The following is a 22,518-nucleotide window of genomic DNA, read 5'->3' as shown; positions in this document are numbered from 1 at the left end:
TACCCTGCAGCTTACATTTCACAGATGAAGCCTCAGTAAAAGCCCAAGCCCCTGTAAGCCTAGTTCTTTGTCTCTGACTACCTAGAGACATGATAAATGAGTTCAGCTGAAACAAGCACAGAGCAGATAACAGACCAATAAAAATCAGTGAGCTTGCCATCCCTGCCTGATGTTCAGTTTCTGTATGTGTGTGTAAGTGTGTTTCCAGTGGTTTATATAGGGTTTTAGACAAAGGTATTTGTTCTATGCCTTCAACAGGACATGGCCTTGCCCAGTGGTCTTTGATTAAGTCTCTGAACGGTCACGTTCATTACTCTGAACAGTATTGTATGTTATACACTTTGCCTCAAAGACAATATATTAGTTTAATGGGATTAATTTAGATAAATTAACCTTATCCCTGTCAAGCCCTCTAGAAATGTCATAAACTTTCTGGTATTATGTATGTTTTCTTTTTATTCTTCTTTTTTTTATTTTGTTTTTTTGACTTATCTTTCATTATGTCTGGATGTTTAATGCATCTTTCCCAGTTTAGGGTTTGATAGTTCCAAGTTGGCATGTTTGTATGTAACTGGTTAAATATTTCCACACAAAGGGTTTCATGCAAGAATACTAACAATCTACTAAGAAAAATTTATTCAGTTGCAACTGTAAAGTCTCACTCTGTGACTACCACCTAGTGGACATCATGATCAAACAAATGATAAACACTTTAAAATACCACAAACTTTCCAACAGTATAAGATTTATTGCCAAAAAGCATTGTTATAACAAAGAAAAAAATTGACCAAACACAAATTTCCTTACTTTTGTAGTAAATTTATATTGAGTTGATAATGTTGAATTTATTTATCTATTATGATTCTCACAGTAAATAAAAGAAAGCTCTCAGTGTTATATTGTGTGCTATGACTCTAAAACACTTTTGGGTAGTGAATAGGCCTCCTACTCAGTAATGACGTTTGGTCACAGAGACAAACCATCTCATGAGTGTGTACAACTCCAGATTCTGTGGCTCCTCTGAAAAATAAAGATTCAAATCACAAGTGCTTGACTCTGTGGTATAACTCACAAAAGCATATTTTAAAGCAGATAACCCATAAGCTGGTAAGTGGCATGAAAAATCCTTCTGTAAAGCTAGGACATCTTACTATTCATCACTGATTGAAGAAAATAAGAACAACCCCAGGTTTCTTTTCAGCACTGTAGCCAGGCTGACAAAGAGCTTCGTTGAGCCGAGGATTCCTTTAACTTTAACTAATAATGACTTCATGAATTTCTTCACAAATAAAACTTTAACCATTAGAGACCATCTCACAGATGTATCATTGTGTATATCTACTTTGAATACTGCTTTTGTTTAATCAATCTTTTTCTCCAATTGATCTTTCTGAGTTAATTTCAGTAGTTTCTTCCTCCAAGCCATCAGCAGGTCTGTTAGACCCCATTCCTACCAGACTGCTTAAAGAAGTCCTACCATTAATTAATGCTTCAATATTAAATATGATCTATCTGTCATGTCCTGGGCCGTTGGCCCAGCGTTTTGTGTTAGTTTATTTCCTAGTGTTGTGATATGTCTGCGTCTCTGTCCTGAGTCTGTGCCTGTTCCCCGTGTTTAGTCAGTATGTTCCTTGGTTTGTCACTTCCTGTTTATTTTGACAGTCTGGTTTTCCTGTGCTTTGTGTTCAGCTTTGCTTCCCCTGTGTAATTAGTTTCATTTGCCTCACCTGTTGTTCCCTGCTGTTTCCTCTTGCCCTGATTACCCAGTGTGTATTTAAGCCCTCAGTTTTGTTTTGTTCTCTGTCGCGTCGTTGATGTTGTGTGCCCGTGTGTTCCTGTGCTCCCTGTGGTTCCCCTTCGTCTCCCTTCTGAACGGTTTTTGTATTGTTTTTCCCTACATTAATAAACGCCTTTAAGTTATGCCCATCTCCGGAGTCCTGCATGTTTGTCCTTCCTCGTCCGTTTCCTCCCCGGCCATGACACTATCTTTATTAATTGGCTATGTACCACAGGCTTTTAGGGTAGCAGTAATTAAACCATTATTTAAAAAGTCATTACTTGACAGAGCTGTTTTAGCTAATTATAGGCCAATCTCCAACTTTCCTTTTCTCTCAAAAAATTCTTGAACAAGTAGTTGTAAAAGAGCTAACTGATCATCTGCAGAGGAACGGTTTATTTGAAGAGTTTCAGTCAGGTTTCAGAATTTATCACAGTACAAAAATAGTATTTGTGAAGGTTGCAAATGATCTTCTCATGGCCTCTGACAACGGACTCATCTCTGTGCTTGTCCTGTTAGACCTCAATGCAGCTTTCGATACTGTTGAGCATAACTTTTTTTTTGCAGAGATTAGAGCATGCTATAGGTATTAAAGATACTGCACTGCAGGGGTTTGAATCATATTTATCTAATAGACAATAGACCCCTTTACCACTTATGTCATCAAAAATATGCTCGCGCAATTTGGCAATGGAAGTGAACTGATACTCCATTCAATCAGATAAGGACAACAAGAGGGGTTACCTTGATTTAGAAGTGAAATCACCATCAAAAGGTCCAGTTGTTGTGTGTTTGGCTGTCAGAATTGCTACTCTACAACAGTGGACTGAAGTTGTACCAAATTCTGACGGCATCATGGCCATTTCAGAAATGGGAGGTATCTGTAGTTGCAAGCCATCTAACATATTGCCAAAAATTGGACTGAGGACATGATCAGAAATGCTTGCATTTGTAGTGCCTATTTTATATCAGGTAAGTTATTTATCTATTCTGGTTTTACTGGAGTTCCTGAATAAGGTAAATACTAACATCTAAAGTAATCAGCATCAGCTGGTAGGATATTTGACTTTTAAACTGTAGTGTGGCTGTCTATTTATAAGTGAGGCATCGCTGGACTCAGAAAGTCCTGATTCTGTATTTACGTACACAAAGCAGAGTCAAAATCCCTGGGCAAAGATGGAAAGATAACAATAATTAGACCTTACCATTCCTGATCATTTTAATATTTTTTTTCTCTCTTGGATTTAATAACATTCAGTGTGCAATTTTTGTAATATGGCTCTTGACCAGGTTAATTGTTCATTAATTTAACTGTCTTATGATAATGTAACATAGGAAAAGGAGTGGAGATGAAATGGTTTACCCTCCATCAGCCTGCTCCTTCTGAGATTCCAGGACAAAGTCAGCAGCTTGGATCATTGTCCTGATGAGGATATATGTTTTACAATCAACCAATTTGTTGTGATCTTGTGCCTGCATATCCTAACCATTCATAGGATGAAAAGGATGAAAAAATATGAAGAGTTCAGATGCAAAAGCCACTAAAACCCACCTCTGTCAAAAATGAGATAATGATAAATACTGAATCCTTTCCACACGTACTATATGCCAATCAATCATGTCGAGTCATAACCCATTAAATACCCATCTTGGACTAGTCTGAATTATCAAAAGCCACACGACGTCACTTCGCATTGCCCGTAAAAGCCTCCATGTCCCAAGAGCCAATCAGAATGCAAGATTGTACCATGTGACTTCAAATATTTTCAGCACTGCGCTGCACTGAGGAACCAACTTTTGTTGGTGGTGATCAATTACAGACAGAAGTAATAAATGCTGAAGGTCACTCCGGCTGTGTCCTTCAACTGAGGACATAATCTAACAGTGAAAGGAATACTTTGAGGATCTCACCAATCCTGCTGGCATGCCTTTTGTGCTGGAAGTAGACTTTGGATGACTCACCCATCACTGGGGCAAAGGTCACTGAGGTAGTTAAATAACTCAGTGGATGCTAGTACCCTGAGGCAAATGAGATTTGTTTCTCAAAGTTCTGGATGTTGTGTGGCGGTCTTGGTTGACATGCCTCTGTAACATCATGTGGAAGTTAGGGACAGGGAAGTTAGGGACAGTAATGATCGCTCCATTTATCAAGAATTCAGTTCAATTCAATTTTATGTATATAATGCATAAAATTTCCTCCTGTGGGGAGGAAATCTCCCTTTAAACAGGGAGAAAGCTCCAGTAGAACCAGGCTCGGGGAGGGGCAGCCATCTGCTGCAACCGATCAGAGATGAGGGGAGGGAGACAAGACAAAAGACACACTGTCGAAAAGGGCAAGAGTTTAATAATAACTAATTATTAAACGCAAATCAATTTAGTCCCACTTACAACTTCAACATTAACCATTTCCAAACTACTGATATATTTAGTATGATTAATTTTTGTTCATTACATATTTCTTGGAGTTCTTCTCAGGCTTAAATAATATGATAAAACATTTTGGAGCAAATATGCACAGCATTAATCCAAAACTGGAGGCTAGAATAGCAAATATCTCCACAACCACAGTGAATTTCCCAGGAGAGCTGACATATGCTGGGATAAAGGTGATCCACACTGCACAGAATATCAGCATACTGAAGGTGATAAGCTTGGCTTCATTAAAATTATCAGGTAATTTTCGGGCTAAGACAGCTAAAACAAAACAAAAGGCAGCAAGTAAACCTATGTACCCGAGCACAGCCCAGAAGCAAATGGTAGAACCTAAAGCACATTCCAGTATGATTTTCTCCTTGTAAGTGGTTAGATTTTTTATTGGGAAAGGAGGGCTAAGTAGCAACCAAATCGTACATATTAAAACTTGAATAAAGGTGAAAGACACAACAGTCATTCTTTGTTGTGGAGGACCAAACCATTTCATCACATTACTACCTGGAAGTCTAGCTTTAAAAGCCATTAAAACCACTATAGTTTTTCCAAGGACACAGGAGATACAGGGTACAAACGTGATGCCAAATGCAGTGTGACGCAGCATGCAGGACCACTCAGACGGTGCGCCAATGAAAGTTAAAGAACATAAGAAACACAGAGTCAGAGAGATGAGCAGCAGGAAGCTCAGCTCAGAGTTGTTGGCTCTGACAATCGGAGTTGTCCTGTGATGAAAGAATACAGCTGCAGTTATGATGGCCAGACAGGCACCAAGAACAGAGGCTGTAGCCAAGGTTATTCCCAGGATGTCTTGAAAAGAAAGAAACTCTACAGACTTAGGGATACACATGTCTCTCTTTGCATTAGGCCAGAATTCCTTGTGGCAGGGTAAACAATCAGCCGAATCTGAATGGAAAAAGAATATATAAATAAATAAAATAGAGAGAGGGCATCTTCTAATATTTTTAATGTTGCAGATTTGCAGAGTAAAGCCATATTATTTGCATGGACAAACATTTAATTTTACCTGTAGTATTACTTATCTCTCCCTCAGGACACTGTATACAGTCATAGCAGCAGATGGGTTTTCCTTTCTGCAGCACTTTATGCGTTCCTGGAGGACAACTGTTACTGCACACTGACACCGCCACCTGTCACACACATAAAGGGAGCGTAATAGATGTAAATATTTCCTGTAAACCTGAAACAAATTAATTTGAGACATTCTTGTCATTTGAGTCATTACTTTGGTGCTATGCTCCAGCCAGGTTATGTTTCTGTTAATTCTGAACTCCTGGCCCACTGGCAGTGATGCATCATACAGACCTACAGTTACTATCTCAGTGATGCCACTTTCACTTTTCTGCCAGTTAACCAGCTCATAAACAGCCACAGGATCCCCGTTAGCATCAAATGACACATCATAACCATTTTGGGAAAAACTGACTTTCTTCAGCTGACTTAAAACCTGTAAAGATGAATTAAGACAGAAAGAGAGGAGAGAGGAAAACACTGTAATTACTGAAAGTACTGTTTCCCGTAAGGTACATTAGAGGTGATGAAAGATATTGTTATTGACAAACTCATTTCTACTGACCTATTTGGACTCTAACTTGGTTAGTTTGTCACACTTAGCTGTGGTATTTCCCCCCGTACACAGTGCATTATGGATGGCATGTGCAATTGCATACACAGCCTTGTACACCATGTTAGTTATTCTGAGCTGAGATGTGTCCGTGTACGAGCTTTGGAGAGTCTGTATGTCTTCAGTTCCATCACACACATTCTTTTGTGGCGCGCCATCTAAAAATGCAAAACAAGCAGACGCCAGACTATTTAAATAATATATACATATAATTATCACATTTACCACCATATGCTCACTGAACAAAGAGTCACATCTTGAAAAAAGGGACCAAAGTCATTACATCAACCAAGTGCCTAACCTTGACCTAACAGTTAATCTTATAAAGTGAGAAGATTTGCAGAAATAGACCTTTCCTCACCCCAATTTAGTCATTGTCATTAGGTTTAAGAAGAAATGCTTCGGGTTATAAAGCAGCTCTGGAATTTTTAACACCAGAAGGTTTGCAGGATAATCTAAAAACCCAGAAATGTTTCTCACCTTTTTTTAGTGTGCAGTTGAATGCGTTCTCCCAGAACTCAGTAAGCATTGTGGAGGCAGCCACTTGAGAGGGAGAGAGACTCAGCAAGAAGTCTCTGAAACCTGGGATTACAGATTTCTGAATCCCAAATCCAATGGCCCCTGCAAGAAAACTGTGTTTCCTTAATTCTGGGTTGGTCACCCATGATTCACTGCCTATCCACTGGCGAGGTGGGAAAGGCTCACGTGAAAGCTCCTCCAGCAGGATTCTCATATCCCCGGATGGTGCAAATGCCACAACAACCACAGCTGTAGACCTTAAGAAGCAAGACAGCATTTTTCACAACTATGTTCAGTATCGATGCCACCAACTTGTATTTATATGAAATGAAAGCAAAAATCATAATAAAACATACTAAAAAAAAAAAGTAAATAAATCTCTCCACAATCAAAATCTGTGATGTAAAAACCTGCGGATAACATCTGCTACTTTCTGGATCCTGCTGTGTGGGTGGGTCCGATAGAAAGATACAGAGTATTCCACACAGATCCCCTCTTTCTGTGCTGCTTCTAGAAAAGATGCCATGCCATTATTTCCATAATCTGTATCTGACCGGACAGCACCTATCCAAGTCCAGCCAAAGTGTTTTACCAGTTTGGCTAGAGCATCAGCTTGGAACTGGTCACTGGGGATTGTTCTGAAAAAATTTGGGTACTGTTGCTTGTCAGACAAGCAGGCACATGTGGCAAAGTGGCTCACCTAACCCAAAAGAAGACAGTGTAATCCTATAAGATCTGCATAAGCACATGCATTTTTTAAACATTCAGTCTGATAGAAAGTCAGAATATTTACTTGAGGAATGTTAAAGGGACTGATGACTCGTGACATGCTGATGGATGGCGTCGACCCAGACTCACCAACAACAGCCATCACCATACCAGACTGGGAGCAATCTTTGCCAGTGTAAAACACAGGGTCCAAGCCATTTAAAAACTGAAATGCCAAATGCACTGTCATGGACACTGATGCACATGAGTCATAGATTTGATACCCAAGCCTGATTCCTGGAAGCAGCTCTGTGCTGTTGTTAATCTCTTCTATGGCAAAGACCATTGCACGTGACAAGTGCAGCTCATCGGCATTAATGCTGCAGGGGGCAGACAGTCATCTCACTGTTAGAATTTAGGCTACATAGATTTAGGTGTGGTTAAATTTCAGCAGAAAAGACAACATAAAAAAAATTTCCCATTTGGATCAAGGTCAACAGTACCAGTCAAAAGTTTGGACACACTTATCCAATGGGTGAGTGTGTCCAAATCCTTTATACTGGTACTTGTACATAAAAAGGTTGCCTGACTAGTTACATTCAAGACAAACAATTACAACAAGAAATCAGAAAATTACAGAATACATATATATAATTTTTTTTCTCTCCTTGTTTTCAAAAAAGTTGCATAATTTCTCTTACTGACCTCCCTTTGCATCTTACTAGATCAGGCATGATGGTGTAGTCATGTATCACTGTGTGTGTGTAGGAGTGAAGGGAGAAAGCACCCCCAACAATGAAGTCTCCATCCATTGAGAATGCAGGGAGATGAGTGATACCCTGCAGCTTACATTTCACAGATGAAGGCTCAGTAAAAGCCCAAGCCCCTGTAAGCCTAGTTCTTTGACTCAAAATACCTAGAGACACAGTCAAGGTGACAAATGAGTTCAGCTGAAACAAGCACAGAGCAGATAACAGACCAATAAAAAGAGCTGAGATCGCCATCCCTGCCTGATCTTAGGTTTCTGTATGTATGTGTGTGTGTAAGTGTGTTTCCAGTGGTTTATATAAGGTTTTAGACAAAGGCCTTTGTTCTACACCTTCAGCAGGACGTGACCTTGCCCAGTGGTCCTTGATTAAGTCTTTGTAAGGTTACGTTCATTACTCTGACCAGCAGTGTTTTTTCACTTTGCCTGACACAGAATATATAAGCTTAACTGAATTAATTCAGCTAGAATAACAAGCCCCCTAGAAATATCATAAACATACCAGTATTATGTATGGTTTCTTTTTATTCTTTTACTCTTTTTTTATTTTGTTTTTTGACTTATCTTTCACTGTGTCTTGATATTTAATACATCTTGCCCAGTTTACGGTTTGATAGGGCCAAGTATTTATGTTTGAATCTAAATCGTTAAATATTTCCACACACAGGGTTTTATACAAGAATACTAATAATCTACTAATACAAATTAAAAGGCAGTTACAACCATAAAGTCTCTCTCTACTACTACCACCTGGTGGACATCATGATCAAACAAATGATGATGACTTTAAAATCCTGACTAATGTCATTTGAAATATAGCCTCATCACAATAGCATGTCATAAAAATCCTAACAATTTGAAAAAATATCTACTAATATATACAGCAAAAATGAAAAACATAATGATGACTGTTTCTGTTATATTGTTTGCTGTTTCTCTCTTTTGGGTAAAACAGATTTTTTTTTCTCTTTAGTGTCAACCAGTACTTGCTCAGATAGAATTGCACTGATTTGCACAGAGTAAGCTTAACATACAGAGACAAATGTTTGTATCCTTGCATTTCCATAGTGTTAATATTACTAAAAGTAAGTACATTAGTAAATAATAAATAAGTACATAAGCATAATATCAAAATGTTAAATGTATCATGCACTGTAATATGGGCCCCAATTCAATATTAATTAACATTTTGTAAAAGTAGAAACTTCATTTACTGATATTGCCCACTTCTTGTGTGTTTTTGATAGGCACAGGCAGCATTAGATACTATTCAGAGATTTCGCAAATTGTGTAATTTTTCAGGTGACTCGTTGTTCTAAATGGTTCTGCCAGACTAATCTGCAGTAGTTTCCATGTTTTCTCAGGATGGTGTCAAGTGTTTCTTTCCAAGTAAACCTCCCAGCAAAATACTACGAGATGACAATGCTTGCTGCAACAGAATGGGGTTTATCAGAGACTACTTCCAGAATTTGAGTGTAGAGGATGGTGCTATAGTGCTTTTCTACTCTGTGTGAGCACTCATACAACACGTTCACATTTACCCAAGCACTTCCATGTGTAACAAAGCTAAGTGCTTTTATTGTTTAACATTCAAACACGTTCATATTCCAATGCTTGTGTCAGAGAGCAACTTGGGAGTCAGTATCTTGCCAATGGATTCTTTGACATGCAGCCCAGAGGAGCTGGGAATCAAACCGCTGACCTTCTGATCAGTAGGTGACCTGCTCTACCACCTGAGCAACAGCCACCCCATTTGCATTTGTATATATATTTTTTTAGATATCTACAATTATTTCTGAAAGTGAAATTTTTGAATTTATTACAGATTGAGCACAAATACAGATTCTATTCACTATTTTACTATCCCTAACATAAAATGAGAGTTATTTTAAAGTAGCATTTCATATTGAACATGTATTCAATCTTATCTGAATTACTAGCCTGATAATGACAAAAACTTCATAAGTAAAGGAGTGATATTGGGGGTAAAAAGCATTTGTCATGTCAGAAATTATCACTTTTTTGTGCCACTTGTTTTATTTTGAAGCCATCAGGATCTTTTTTTCTGTATCAGATTAGAAACACATACTACAGCAAATCAAAACAGCACATATAAAAAAAGATGCTTTTTCCCAAACTTTCTCCTATCAAAGGAGAACAAATCATTTGAATCTTCTAGAAACATCTGACAAGTAAAAAAGGCAACAGAGTAAAGAACTGTTGACTCATGTGTTCAGTTCTGCTCCCTGGCTTCAACATGAGCTCCATGAATCAAATAGCTAGCTCAAGATATTATACAAAATACAAGCTAAATAAAAGAACTGAGATTAAAGTGGTTTCCACAGGTAGAACAGGGGAAACACAAAATACAACAAAATTTGTGGCAGTTTCTTGCAAACATTTAATAATTCTATTAAACACTGTACATGGAGCAATGATTGTTAAAAAAATATATATATGTGTGTGTGTGTGAAGTACATACACAATTTAAGTCCATTTTGCATTGGCAGAGAAAATGTATTTACGAAAGGCATATCAATTGCACTGCAACATTAAACTAAATTCCTCAGGGTTTACAACTTAAGAAGACATCCATGCAGATGTCATGATAGAAATGATCAAGTCTCTGTCTCATTGAGAGGATAAGCTCCTCATCCCCCTCAAGTCCATGCAGCAGCTTGTATATCCCTGCTTGTGGACGTGTGTCTTTCAGCTTCTCCCTGCTGGCCATGATGTGAGGATCTAGCAGAGGACCTGCAAAGTGAGATATGTCAATTTTAACATAGATTTCATTATGTCATGAGACCTTGCAAACTAGGACAGTCACACTAATCACCTCCCTGTACATTTTTGTAACTCTTTTAATAGTTAGTTTAAGCTGCTGCAAATTTTAACAGTAAATTTAATTTATTTATATAAATTTTATTATAAATTGGCAAAGAAAATATACAGGGCATATATATATATTTTTTTTTTTGAGAATATTTATTTATTTACTGTTAATGTATTAGCATAACTGGTGTCTGTAGGCATCTGAAACTGCAGGATGCTCAGGCAGCACCGGGAAACCACATTTAACTGCCAAATAACAAACGATTGCTTATTTATGGTGACAGGTTGCAACCCTGGATATACTATAAGGACCTGATCAAGATTAGAACCTAAAGACGTTCTATTTGCAAAGCAGAAAGGTCATGTAATGTTAGCTAGCTAACAAATTGACTAATGCTATCCTATTAATTAACAGCTAGAAAAGACAAAAACACGTACCTCCATAATGTTCAATGGAGAATTTGTAGCCTTTGTCCAGTTTTGAATGTGTTGTCAGTGAAAACTTGTCTGCATGTCATAGTATATCCTAGTACTGTATTAGACTGTGTAAACTCCACCCACCGGAAGTAAAGATCCCCAGCATCGAGGCCGAACGGAAGTTGTGTGACGTCATGTGAAAAGGGTCTATACCAAATGAACAACGCAGATGAAACGCAGTAAAGATAACAAGATTATTTTTTGTTGTGTGGATGAACTTAAAAAGATTGGCTCTCAGTACTTAAACAATTTATTTTCTGAAAAAACTTACAATATCTTGTATCTTGAACAAATGTTTTTGACCTCAATACTATGTATATTTGTGTAAAGATACTAACTTGATTTTTTATTGTTGATTTCACAGATTCATTAATGTTAGATTTACTTCACCGCAGAATCATTTTTATCAGTGTAATAGACTGAGTACCAGAGTTAGAATCAGAAAATAACTTAACAAAATTAGTAATCAGTTTTTTGAATCTGGGGAACTCATCAAAAGCGTGACACATCTATTGTCCTCTGGAAGATGTTCAAAATTTTTTATATTTTGACGGACATAGTTTCGAATTTGTAAGTATCTGAAGAATTGTGTAGGTGGGAGGGAAAACTTTTAATTTAACTGTGTAAAGGAGGCAAATTGTTGATTGACATATAAATCTTTTCACATAAATTAATGCCTCTGGACTTCCAGTTTTCAAAAGTCCTGTCCGTAAAAGATGGAGGGAAAGCGTGGTTATAACAAATCGGAGCGTAAATGACAGTGTCTGGTAATTTACAACTCCTCCTAATTTGCTGCCAGATTCTGAGACAAAAACGGTGTCATTTTGATGCGTTTTGGCCTTCCATTTACACGAGAACTGTGTCGTTTTGATGCGTTTTGGTCTCCTGTTTACACGAGAATGGATGCATTTTGGAAACGGGGTCCAGAGTGGAGCATTTCAGAAACACTCCGGCCTGCGTTTCTGTGTAAACGGACAAATACGCTGCTGTGTAGGAATGCAAGGGAAAAACAACAGAGTACAGAAAGCTACATAAGAGTACTATTGTGTTACTGTTGTATGTTAATACAAATAGGAGGCCTGTTTTTCAATTACATGTATTTGTAAGTGTTACTGTACTTCCTACGTTGTAATGCAAAAGCAGTATGCATTTGAACTCAGTGTTTGAAGAGCATTCACTTTGATACAGATCAGCAGTGAGTTATTCTCTGAAAAATTATATTATGATATGTTAGAGACTTAGTGTCTTTGAAAATATATGCATGATTCAACCACTAGGAAAACAGAAAATCAGGAACACAGTTCTAAGGCCACTGTCATTGTGGCAAAATACGTAAAACACTGTGACTTCCTGTTTTTATGTTTGGGGAAATACCTAATGCTTTTAACTTAGATAGATAGATAGATAGATAGATAGATAGATAGATAGATAGATAGATAGATAGATAGATAGATAGATAGATAGAGAAAAAAGTGTAAATATAATTGAAAATACATAAATTATGTTATATGGCATTCTGTATCTATAGTATTAAACTGTATCTAGAGAGAGGATGCCCTGTCCTACTATGTGGATGTGGGTGGTGCTATACTATGATGAAAAATAAATCAAAACAGATATAAGTATGCATTCATGAAGATAAGAACTGGTGGTGTAAGGAGGAGGTGCCATTATGAGGGCATTTCTTGACACATTGATGTACTTGTATTTCTACATGATTGTGATTTTCTTCTCCTCCTACTTTTTGCACTCAGAGTCTCTTTTCTCAACTTGCAAGTTAAGAAGACAGTTTTATCTGAATGGAATGCACAAGCCTGGAGATGTGATTCTGGGAGGGCTGTTTGAAGTTCACTACACCTCTGTTTTCCCTGAGCTAGCGTTTACCTCAGAACCAAATATTTTGAGCTGCCAAGGGTAAGTAGTATGTTCATGCTGTAGAAAGCATAAATTGGTGCAGATTTTCTACACACAGTTTGTTATTTTTTTTAACTTTTGAACTTTTTCTTTTCTTTTTCTTTTTTTTTTTTTGCCAGATTTGACCCTCCAGGGTTCAGGCATGCCATGACTATGGCCTTTGCCATTGATGAAATCAACAAAAACTCCAATCTGCTACCTAATGTGACTCTGGGATACAGTCTTTATGACAACTGTGCCACACTTGTTATTGGATTCAGTGCTGCACTGTCATTAGTCAGTGGTCAGGAGGAACAATCTCTGCTTCACGAGAACTGTTTTGGTACTCCTCCAGTTGTGGGGATTGTGGGCGATTCCTTCTCAACATTTTCTATTGCAACCTCTGATGTAATAGGTTTATTTAAAATGCCCATTGTAAGTTTCCTATTCTAAGTTTTAACTATGCTTTTGGCATGTTGTATTAATGTTTTGTGTTAATTTTTTCTCTAGGGTGAGAAATGAGCAGAAATGCAGAATAGGAAATATGTAAAAACCATAAACAACTGTTTTGATCTTAAGTGTGTTTTTTGATAGGTGAGCTATTTTGCAACATGTTCTTGCCTGAGTGACCATCACAGGTTTCCATCCTTCTTTAGAACTATTCCAAGTGATGCTTTCCAGGTAAAACCTTATTCTACAAATAAGAAATCTTAAAAATATTTCACAGCAAGTGCATTGATGTAAGCTACCCTGAGGTAGAAAACAGCCTGTTTTTTGTGGACCACATACTATACAAATTGAGAAGAAATAACATTGATTGCATTGTGAGTATATATGTATGTATAGTTTGCACCAAAACATAGCCTCTAAACCAGGGCTGCCAACTCCAGGCCTTGAGAGCCAGTGTCCTGCAGGTTTTAGATGTGTCTCTGCTTCAACACACCTGAGTCAAATATATAAGTCATTAGCAGGACTCTGGAGAACTTGACTGCATACTGAGGAGGTAATTCAGCCATTTGATTCAGGTGTGTTGGATGAGGGACACATCTAAAACCTGCAGGACACCGGACCTGGAGGCCTGGAGTTGGCCACCCCTGCTCTAAACTAATGACTTCACTCTTATGCATGTAGGTGCATGCAATGATTCGGATTCTAAAACACTTTGGGTGGACGTGGGCTGGCCTGCTGGTAAGTGATGATGATTATGGACTCCATGTAGCAAGATCTTTTCGTCAAGAGTTTGCTCAGTCGGGTGGAAGTTGTCTAGCCTACTCAGAGATTTTGCCCTGGGGTGAAAACTCAGCTGAACTAAGGAGGATTGTTGAGGTGATGAAGAAATCCACAGCACGAGTGGTAATCGTCTTTGCACATCAGATCCATATGATTCAACTAATGGAGGAGGTATCTATCTATCTATCTATCTATCTATCTATCTATCTATCTATCTATCTATCTATCTATCTATCTATCTATCTATCTATCTATAATAATATTTAATAATATTTAAATTAAGTGAATTGATTTAATATAAGATGCAATAAATAGGTGATGAAGCAGAATGTAACAGGCCTACAATGGATGGCCAGTGAAGCCTGGACAACAGCAGCTGTGCTCCAAACAGCCCGCCACATGCCATATCTGGGTGGCACACTGGGCATCGCCATTCGTCAAGGAGAAATACCAGGGCTCAGGGATTTTCTGCTGAAAACACATCCTGACCTTTATGACAGCAATAACACTGGAAATAGCATGGTAAGGTTGTAAATTTAAAATATGTCTGAACTCAGAACACAAAACATTTTTTTCCCATTTAAGACTGAAATAATAATTTCAGGTAAGACAGTTTTGGGAATACACCTTTCAGTGTAGATTTGCTCCACCTCCATCAGGTTGGTTAGAAGGTGGGGGAGCAATCTGCACTGGACAAGAAGAACTAGAGAATGTGGAGACTGAGTTTTTGGATGTTTCTAACCTCCGGCCTGAGTACAATATTTACAAGGCTGTGTATGCTCTTGCATATGCCCTTGATGATATGCTTCACTGTGCACCAGGGAGAGGGCCTTTCAGCGGGCACAGCTGTGCTACTTTGCAAACAATGGAGCCATGGCAGGTATAGTATTTGTTTATACCCAACATTTATTTTTTATTGATTTAGCCATCAACTACTACAATCATGTGAAAAATAAAGTTTTCATGGGATTCTAGGCAGTCCTGTGAAAAACTATGTGCACCCGTTAATTCAATAGTTTAAAAGAACCATCTTTGGTAGCATTAAGTTCAAGTAATCATTTAATGTCTGACTTTATCAATCTCTCACATCATTGTGGAGGAAGTGTGACCTACTGTTCTTTACAACAAATCATAACCTCTCCATCACAGTGCTTTTGACAAACGTGGCATATTTTATTATGTCCAAACATCACAACTTTTTCTTATTAAGTCTTTTTTCTTTTGTACTGTCAACTTTAATGTTTAACATTCAGATTGAGGCCTGTAGATCTTGCCTCTCACCCTGGGATAGGCATTGTATTAACACACATGAATATTCTGAACAGCAAACGTCTGAAATTTGTGCTCTTATAGAATTTGTTACACAGGCATACACTAATGATCAGTCAATCAAGCAGCATCTTGCTGCTACTTACCCTCTTAATTATTATGAAAGCAGTGAGGGTGTTTCTGTGAAAACACATGAATAAGACTTGTGTTACAGACAGATTTTGGAGACAACATTCACATTCACATTAGAATATAAATATTTACTTCTCTGAGATAAGCAAAGTAATTTGAGAAATAAGAATGAAAAATTGCTTTTGTGATGTGAACATTTAACTAGATTATGTGGCGATTGAAGGATTTTTTTAAAAACCCTTTCTCCCCTCCATTTCCAGTCATTAAAGTATTTGCCTAGATTTTACTTTTCATATTTTTACATTCCCTTACATATTTATCTCTTGATTTAATTGTTTCCTAGTTGATGCATTATTTGGAAAAGGTCAACTTCACCACTCCATATGGAGATGAAGTGTCATTTGATGAAAATGGTGATGCCTTGCCTATATATGATATCATGAACTGGCTGTGGCTCCCTGATGGAAGTATGAAGGTACAGAATGTGGGTGTTGTTAAGAACACAGCTTTAAATGGTGAAGAACTCACACTGGATGAAGATAAAATCTTTTGGAACTCTGACTCTAAAAAGGTAACTTCTATTCATTGCTGTTTAAGATTTAGTTCTGTATGATGCACTATAATACGATAATGTAGTGTACAATGAATGTGGCATAACTAACTCTGCAGCCAGTGCTGTCAGTGTGCAGTGTACGCTGTCCCCCAGGTACTCGAATGGCTAGAAAAACTGGGCAACCTGTGTGCTGTTTTGACTGTGTCCTTTGTTCCGAAGGAAAGTTCAGCAATGAAACAGGTTGGTATCATCAAAATTTTATGACAGAAGCAGCTGGTTTGGCCAGGAATGCAAATTTAAAAAATAAAGAAAAAGAAAAGAAAGCAAGCTAATCTTCCCCTTTATACTAGACTCTTTGGAGTGCACCAATTGTCCAGAGGACTTCTGGTCAAGCCCCCAACGTGATCACTGTGTTGCTAAGAAAACAGAGTTCCTCTCCTACCATGAGCCTCTGGGTATCTGCTTGACAACTGCTTCATTGCTAGGCACACTTATATGTGCTGTGGTCCTGGGGATCTTCACCCATCATCGCAGCACACCTATGGTGCGTGCCAACAATTCAGAATTGAGCTTCCTGCTTTTAGTGTCACTTAAACTATGCTTCCTGTGTTCACTGTTATTCATCGGACAACCAAGGCTATGGACATGCCAACTCAGGCATGCAGCATTTGGGATCAGCTTTGTGCTTTGCGTTTCATGTATCCTGGTAAAAACCATGGTTGTTCTGGCTGTGTTCACAGCCTCCAAGCCAGGAGGTGGAGCCAATCTGAAATGGTTTGGTGCTGTACAGCAGAGAGGAACAGTTCTGGTTCTTACTTCAATCCAAGCTGCTATCTGCACTGCCTGGCTTGTCTCGTCCTCTCCAGCTCCACATAAAAACACCCAATATCACAATGACAAAATAGTTTTTGAGTGTGTAGTTGGGTCTACAATTGGCTTTGCAGTATTACTGGGTTACATTGGTGTACTAGCTATTCTTAGCTTTCTGCTAGCATTTCTAGCTAGGAATCTTCCAGACAACTTCAATGAAGCCAAACTCATCACTTTCAGCATGCTGATCTTCTGTGCTGTGTGGGTGGCCTTCGTCCCTGCATATGTCAACTCTCCAGGCAAATATGCAGATGCAGTGGAGGTATTTGCCATTTTGGCCTCAAGTTTTGGCCTGTTGGTGGCACTGTTTGGACCCAAATGTTACATTATTCTGCTGAAACCAGAGAGAAACACAAAGAAGGCAATCATGGGTCGTGGCTCTGCAAAGTCATAAGGGATCCGTTTTCAGGCCTCTTAACCCAAATGAATATACTCTTTCCAAATTACAGTTTAGAGTTATTATTATTATTATTGTTGTTGTTGTTGTTGTTGTTGTTGTTGTTGTATTTTCATTCTTCACTTTTTTACCTTGTAACCACATATACTAGACTGGGTTGCTGTACCCTGCCTGAAGAACCAGTATACTGACGTGTTGGTTTTGTATAAATGTTTTAATAATTAAATTGTTACTTGGACTCAAAATATTGTGTCTTTGTCCCCAGTTCTTCCCATCTGTAGAGTGCTGGATCAACTAAATTCAAAAGAACAACTTCAATTTGGCCTTAACCAATGCTGAATGGACTGTCTGGCTGCTGCATGACAAGCTCTGATAATTCGGATGCAAGTCCAGGCTGTCTTTTATGCAATGCAGGCTTGGAATCTGATCCATTCAAACTCTTTCCCTAATTTCCCCATAATGCAATCTTGAGATTAAAGCTGACAATACCAGTGAGTCAGCAGATTGTAGATGTACAGAAAAAAAAGACAGAAATATTGTCATTATTATTATTATCTACCTTTTGCTTTAAGTGTTAGGTGCCATTCCTTTACTAAAGACCTTAATGGTTAAACATGAACCAATGACTACAGCTGTGGCCTCTTGGTGGCACTATTTGGACGAAATGTTAAATTTTTTACTATAATTATCATTGTGTATGTATGTCTGTTCCCTAACTCCTCTTTCATGTGTTAATCAATCTGGATGAAAGAGTACCATATTATCAACATCTATATAGTGTTTGGGAATTAGATTATTTTTGTATATTTTATATTTATATTAACCCTTAGAGATTATATGTATTATGTGTAGTAGCTGATCTCAAAATGAAGGATGACATTAAATCTATGCTACATGTACGTTGTTTGTAAATAAATTTTGCTAAAATTTTATTAGCGCATTGCCACTTTGGGGTAACTACACTGTGTTGTTATTTATATTGGCAAATAAGTGATCATCAAACAGTGACAAAAGAATGGCGACATGGCGCCCTCCGTGGCAGACGTGTTTGCGACGCGCTCCCTACACCAATTGTATTTGTTGTTTATTCTAGTGCTAGTTTGTGTGGCTAATATTCAGTGCTTGTACTCAAGGATCACGTACAGCAGAGAAACACTATTGGACATTGGAAAAGTTTCCCATGGGCTTAGCTTAGACCTTTTGGACCATAGCCTTCTTCTGTGTTTGGATCATGCCAGCTCCAGCCAGCAGGCCGTAACACCACGATCACGCTCAGGCAGGCAGAGCAGCCGACAACGAGCGCATCCAAGACAGAAGCGTGGCAAGAGAGGAGGGCTACATGCTAAACTAAAGGCTAGAGCCACACGACCACCATTGCCTAGCCTTTTGGTAGCTAATGTCCGCTCTCTCGAAAACAAGATGGACGAGCTGAGAGCTAGGACAATAGCTCAGCGGGAGATCAGGGAGTGCTGTGCTCTGATCTTCACGGAAACCTGGATCACTGCAACTACGCCGGACTCGGCCATTCAACTACAGACCCACTCAGTGCACCGCGGAGACCGCACATCTGCCTCGGGTAAAAACAAAGGTGGCGGTGTATGTGTTTATGTCAACAAGCGATGGTGTGTGGACGTTCAGGTGGTGGAGAAACACTGTTATACTGACATCGAAGTGTTGATGGTGAAGTGCAGACCCTTTTATTTACCGAGGGAGTTCAGTGCTGTGTTAATGCTGGCTGTTTATATCCCGCCGCGAGCCGATCGGACCACAGCGCTAGGAGTACTGCACGACATCATCAGCAAACAAGAGACCGCCCACCCAGATGCTGTGTTTGTTGTTGCCGGGGATTTTAACAATTGCAGCCTCAGGACTGTTCTCCCTAAGTTCCATCAACATGTGAGCTTTCCCACAAGGAATAACAACATTCTGGATCACGTGTACAGCAATGTGAAGGATGCATACAAGGCTGTGCCCCGCCCACATTTTGGACAGTCCGACCATATTTCTGTGTTCCTCTATCCAAAGTACAGGCAGCTCCTCAAACAAGCCCCCCCAGCAATTAAAAGCATTAAAGTTTGGAGTGAAGAGACTGATCTGGTGCTTCAGAACTGCTTTAATGCCACAAACTGGGATGTGTTTAAGAATGCTGCTCTGAGAGAGGACAGTTCTGTGGATTTAGAGGAATATGCATCAGTGGTTACCAGTTATATCAGCACATGCATTGATAATATTGTCCCCACCAAATGCTGCAAGATATATCCCAACCAGAAACCATGGATGAACTGTGAGGTACGCTCCATGCTGCATGCACGCTCAACTGCATTTGCCTCTGGTGACACGGAGGGCTACAGAAAGACCAGATATGACCTACGTAGATCCATCAGGGAAGCCAAGAGGCAGTACAGACTGAAGCTGGAGGGATATTACAAACACTCTGATTCCCGACGCATGTGGCAGGGCTTGCAACACATCACTGACTTTCAGCAGAGGAACAGCAGGATCACAGCCTGCAACAACGCCCTACCAGATGAGTTGAACCAGTTCTATGCTCGCTTTGACACCCTCAACTCCATCCAACGTAGAGAGATTCTACTACCGGAGGCAACACAGAGCTCTTCACCCACTGTAACATCGACTGAGGTGTGCAAGGCCCTGAGGAGGACCAACCCCCGAAAAGCACCTGGCCCCAACAACATCCCTGGCCGTGCTCTGAGGGTCTGCTCTTCAGAGCTGGCCGAGGTTTTTACAGATATTTTTAATTTGTCCCTCTCCCAATCATCTGTGCCCACATGCTTCAAGTCCACCACTATAGTGCCCCTCCCCAAGAAAACCAACACAACCTCTTTGAATGACTATCGTCCCATTGCACTCACTTCACTTGTAATGAAGTGCTTTGAGAGGATGGTCATGTCCCATATTAAAGGATCCATTCCGGACACATTAGATCCCCTGCAATTTGCATACCGTCAGAACCGTTCAACTGATGATGCTGTTAATGCAGCCATCCATACAGCCCTCTCACACCTTGAAAATAAGGACACTTATGTTCGAATGCTGTTTATAGACTACAGTTCAGCTTTCAACACTGTCATCCCAAGCAGGCTGGTTGAAAAGCTGTTCACCCTCGGAATACCACCCTCCCTCTGCCGCTGGGTCTTGGACTTCCTTACAGACAGACCTCAGGCAGTCAGAGTTGGTACCAGGACATCAGAAACAAAGACAGTGAGCACTGGGACCCCACAAGGCTGTGTGCTTAGTCCTCTCCTGTACACCCTCTTCACCTACGACTGCATCCCCTCCCAAAGCAACACCTCCATCGTCAAGTTTGCTGACGACACCACCGTCATTGGGCTGATTACTGGGGGAGAGGAAGCAGCTTACAGGGAAGAGGTGGCCCAGCTGGTGTCCTGGTGCCAGGAAAATAATCTCTCCTTAAATACAGAGAAGACTAAGGAGATGATTATTGACCCGAGGAAGAGAAGAGACCAGCATGCTCCATTATTCATCAACGGGACTCAGGTGGAGAGAGTGAAGACCTTCAAATTCCTTGGCACCCACATCAGTGAAGACCTCACCTGGACCTACAACACAACACAGACTGTCAAGAAAGCTCAGCAGAGACTCTTCTTCTTAAGGAAACTGAGGAAATTCGGATTATCCCCTAAGCTCCTCAGCAACTTTTACAGATGCACTGTGGAGAGCATCCTGACAAACTCCATCACGGTGTGGTATGGAAACTGCACCAGTCAGGACAGGAAGGCTCTCCAGCGTGTCATCAAAACAGCACAATTCATCTGTGGAGCTGCCTTCCCATCACTACAGGACACTTATAATACCCGGGTAATAAAGAGGGCACACAACATCATCAAGGACCGTACCCACCCACAGCACACACTGTTCACACTCCTGCCGTCTGGCAGACGTTACAGGAGTGTAAAAGCAAGAACAACCAGACTAAAAAACAGTTTCTATCCACAGGCCATCAGGCTACTGAACCACTGACTGATTACCAAACTGTGATTACCTGCCTTTCTTTCATCTGTATATATCTGTATATATTGCACTTGCTTTATTATTTATTTATTTTATTTTCTACTTTTACTTTCCTAATATACTAGTTCTTAAATTTTATTTTAACTTAGTTGCTTATTTCAATTGTTTGTAAAGCAGTCGCAAGTAAGAATTTCATTGCTCAGCATAACCACAGTGTTTTGCGGTGTACATGACAATAAACTTCTTGAATCTTGAATCTTGAATCTTTAATTGATCACTTTGCATTATACAATGAATATGTAGCTTGCAAAAAAGAAGAAGACTAAATATTTGTAAGTGGCAATGTTTGTTTGTCTTCTTGGATGGTGTTCTGTTAACTGTAAGTTCCCCGTTGTGGGATCAATAAAGTATCATTCATTATGATTTTTTATATATACAGTGATACTAGCATAGCAGTTGTCAGTTGATGCTGTTAGTAATGGAATTATAGTTACTGGGCAGAAACATAACTATTAGAGATGTTCCGGGCAAATAATTTATCAGTTGAGGGAAACTAAACTAACTGACTGTCAAAAACTGTCTAAACAAAGGCATTAATTGCATTCTTCAATAATAAATCATACTCTAAATGTTCTTTAAGTCGGTGGCACTGCACATTGTGTGTTACACTCCAAATGAACAACAAAGAAAAAAAACATAAAATAAATTGATGTTAAATATTACATGAAAACTCATTACTGCAAATGATTTTCACACATCATTAAAATATGAGAAATTAACATTTGAAAAATGAATAAATTGCAACTGTAAAGTTGTGCCGTGCATTATGAACAGTGTTCATTGTTCTACAGTTTATGACCCCTTCTCAATAAAAGTTAAAATCTAAATTCCGCCTCAGTGTACTCAGAATCTCATCTCTGCTTTTTGCGGACAATGCTTGCTTCATCAGGGGGTGGCCTCCAGCTTGCAGTGGAACAGTTCGCAGCCGAACGTGAAGCAGCTGGCATGAGAATTAGCACCTCTGAGTCTT

The 22,518-nt window shown here is 39.2% G+C and overlaps 1 protein-coding gene and 1 pseudogene across 1 annotated transcript; one reads left to right on the top strand and one right to left on the bottom strand.

The window, feature by feature from the left end:
• Positions 1-4,211: 4,211 nt before the first annotated feature.
• Positions 4,212-7,903, bottom strand: LOC115790834 (extracellular calcium-sensing receptor-like; annotated as a pseudogene).
• A 4,920-nt stretch (positions 7,904-12,823) lies between these two features.
• LOC115790942 (extracellular calcium-sensing receptor-like) lies at positions 12,824-17,492 on the top strand. Its single transcript, XM_030744971.1, has 9 exons — positions 12,824-13,065; positions 13,185-13,479; positions 13,639-13,725; positions 14,176-14,445; positions 14,590-14,796; positions 14,879-15,154; positions 16,019-16,246; positions 16,345-16,468; positions 16,579-17,492. The coding sequence occupies exons 1-9, from the start codon at positions 12,824-12,826 to the stop codon at positions 17,490-17,492; spliced, it is 2,643 nt and encodes an 880-aa protein (XP_030600831.1).
• Positions 17,493-22,518: the final 5,026 nt, after the last annotated feature.

The sequence above is a fragment of the Archocentrus centrarchus genome, chromosome 13 (assembly GCF_007364275.1).
Source record: "Archocentrus centrarchus isolate MPI-CPG fArcCen1 chromosome 13, fArcCen1, whole genome shotgun sequence".
Lineage (NCBI taxonomy): Eukaryota > Metazoa > Chordata > Actinopteri > Cichliformes > Cichlidae > Archocentrus > Archocentrus centrarchus.
The sequence above is the reverse complement of the archived record's forward strand: the minus strand, read 5'-3'. Positions and strand labels throughout refer to the sequence as shown.

Bases quoted from the DNA above. Each gene is read 5' to 3' on its own strand.
- LOC115790942 (XM_030744971.1), top strand. From the start codon at position 12,824: ATGAGGGCATTTCTTGACACATTGATGTACTTGTATTTCTACATGATT. The intron at 13,726-14,175 runs GTAAAACCTTAT...TTATGCATGTAG, and splicing joins TTCCAAGTGATGCTTTCCAG to GTGCATGCAATGATTCGGAT. The intron at 15,155-16,018 runs GTATAGTATTTG...ATTGTTTCCTAG, and splicing joins AAACAATGGAGCCATGGCAG to TTGATGCATTATTTGGAAAA.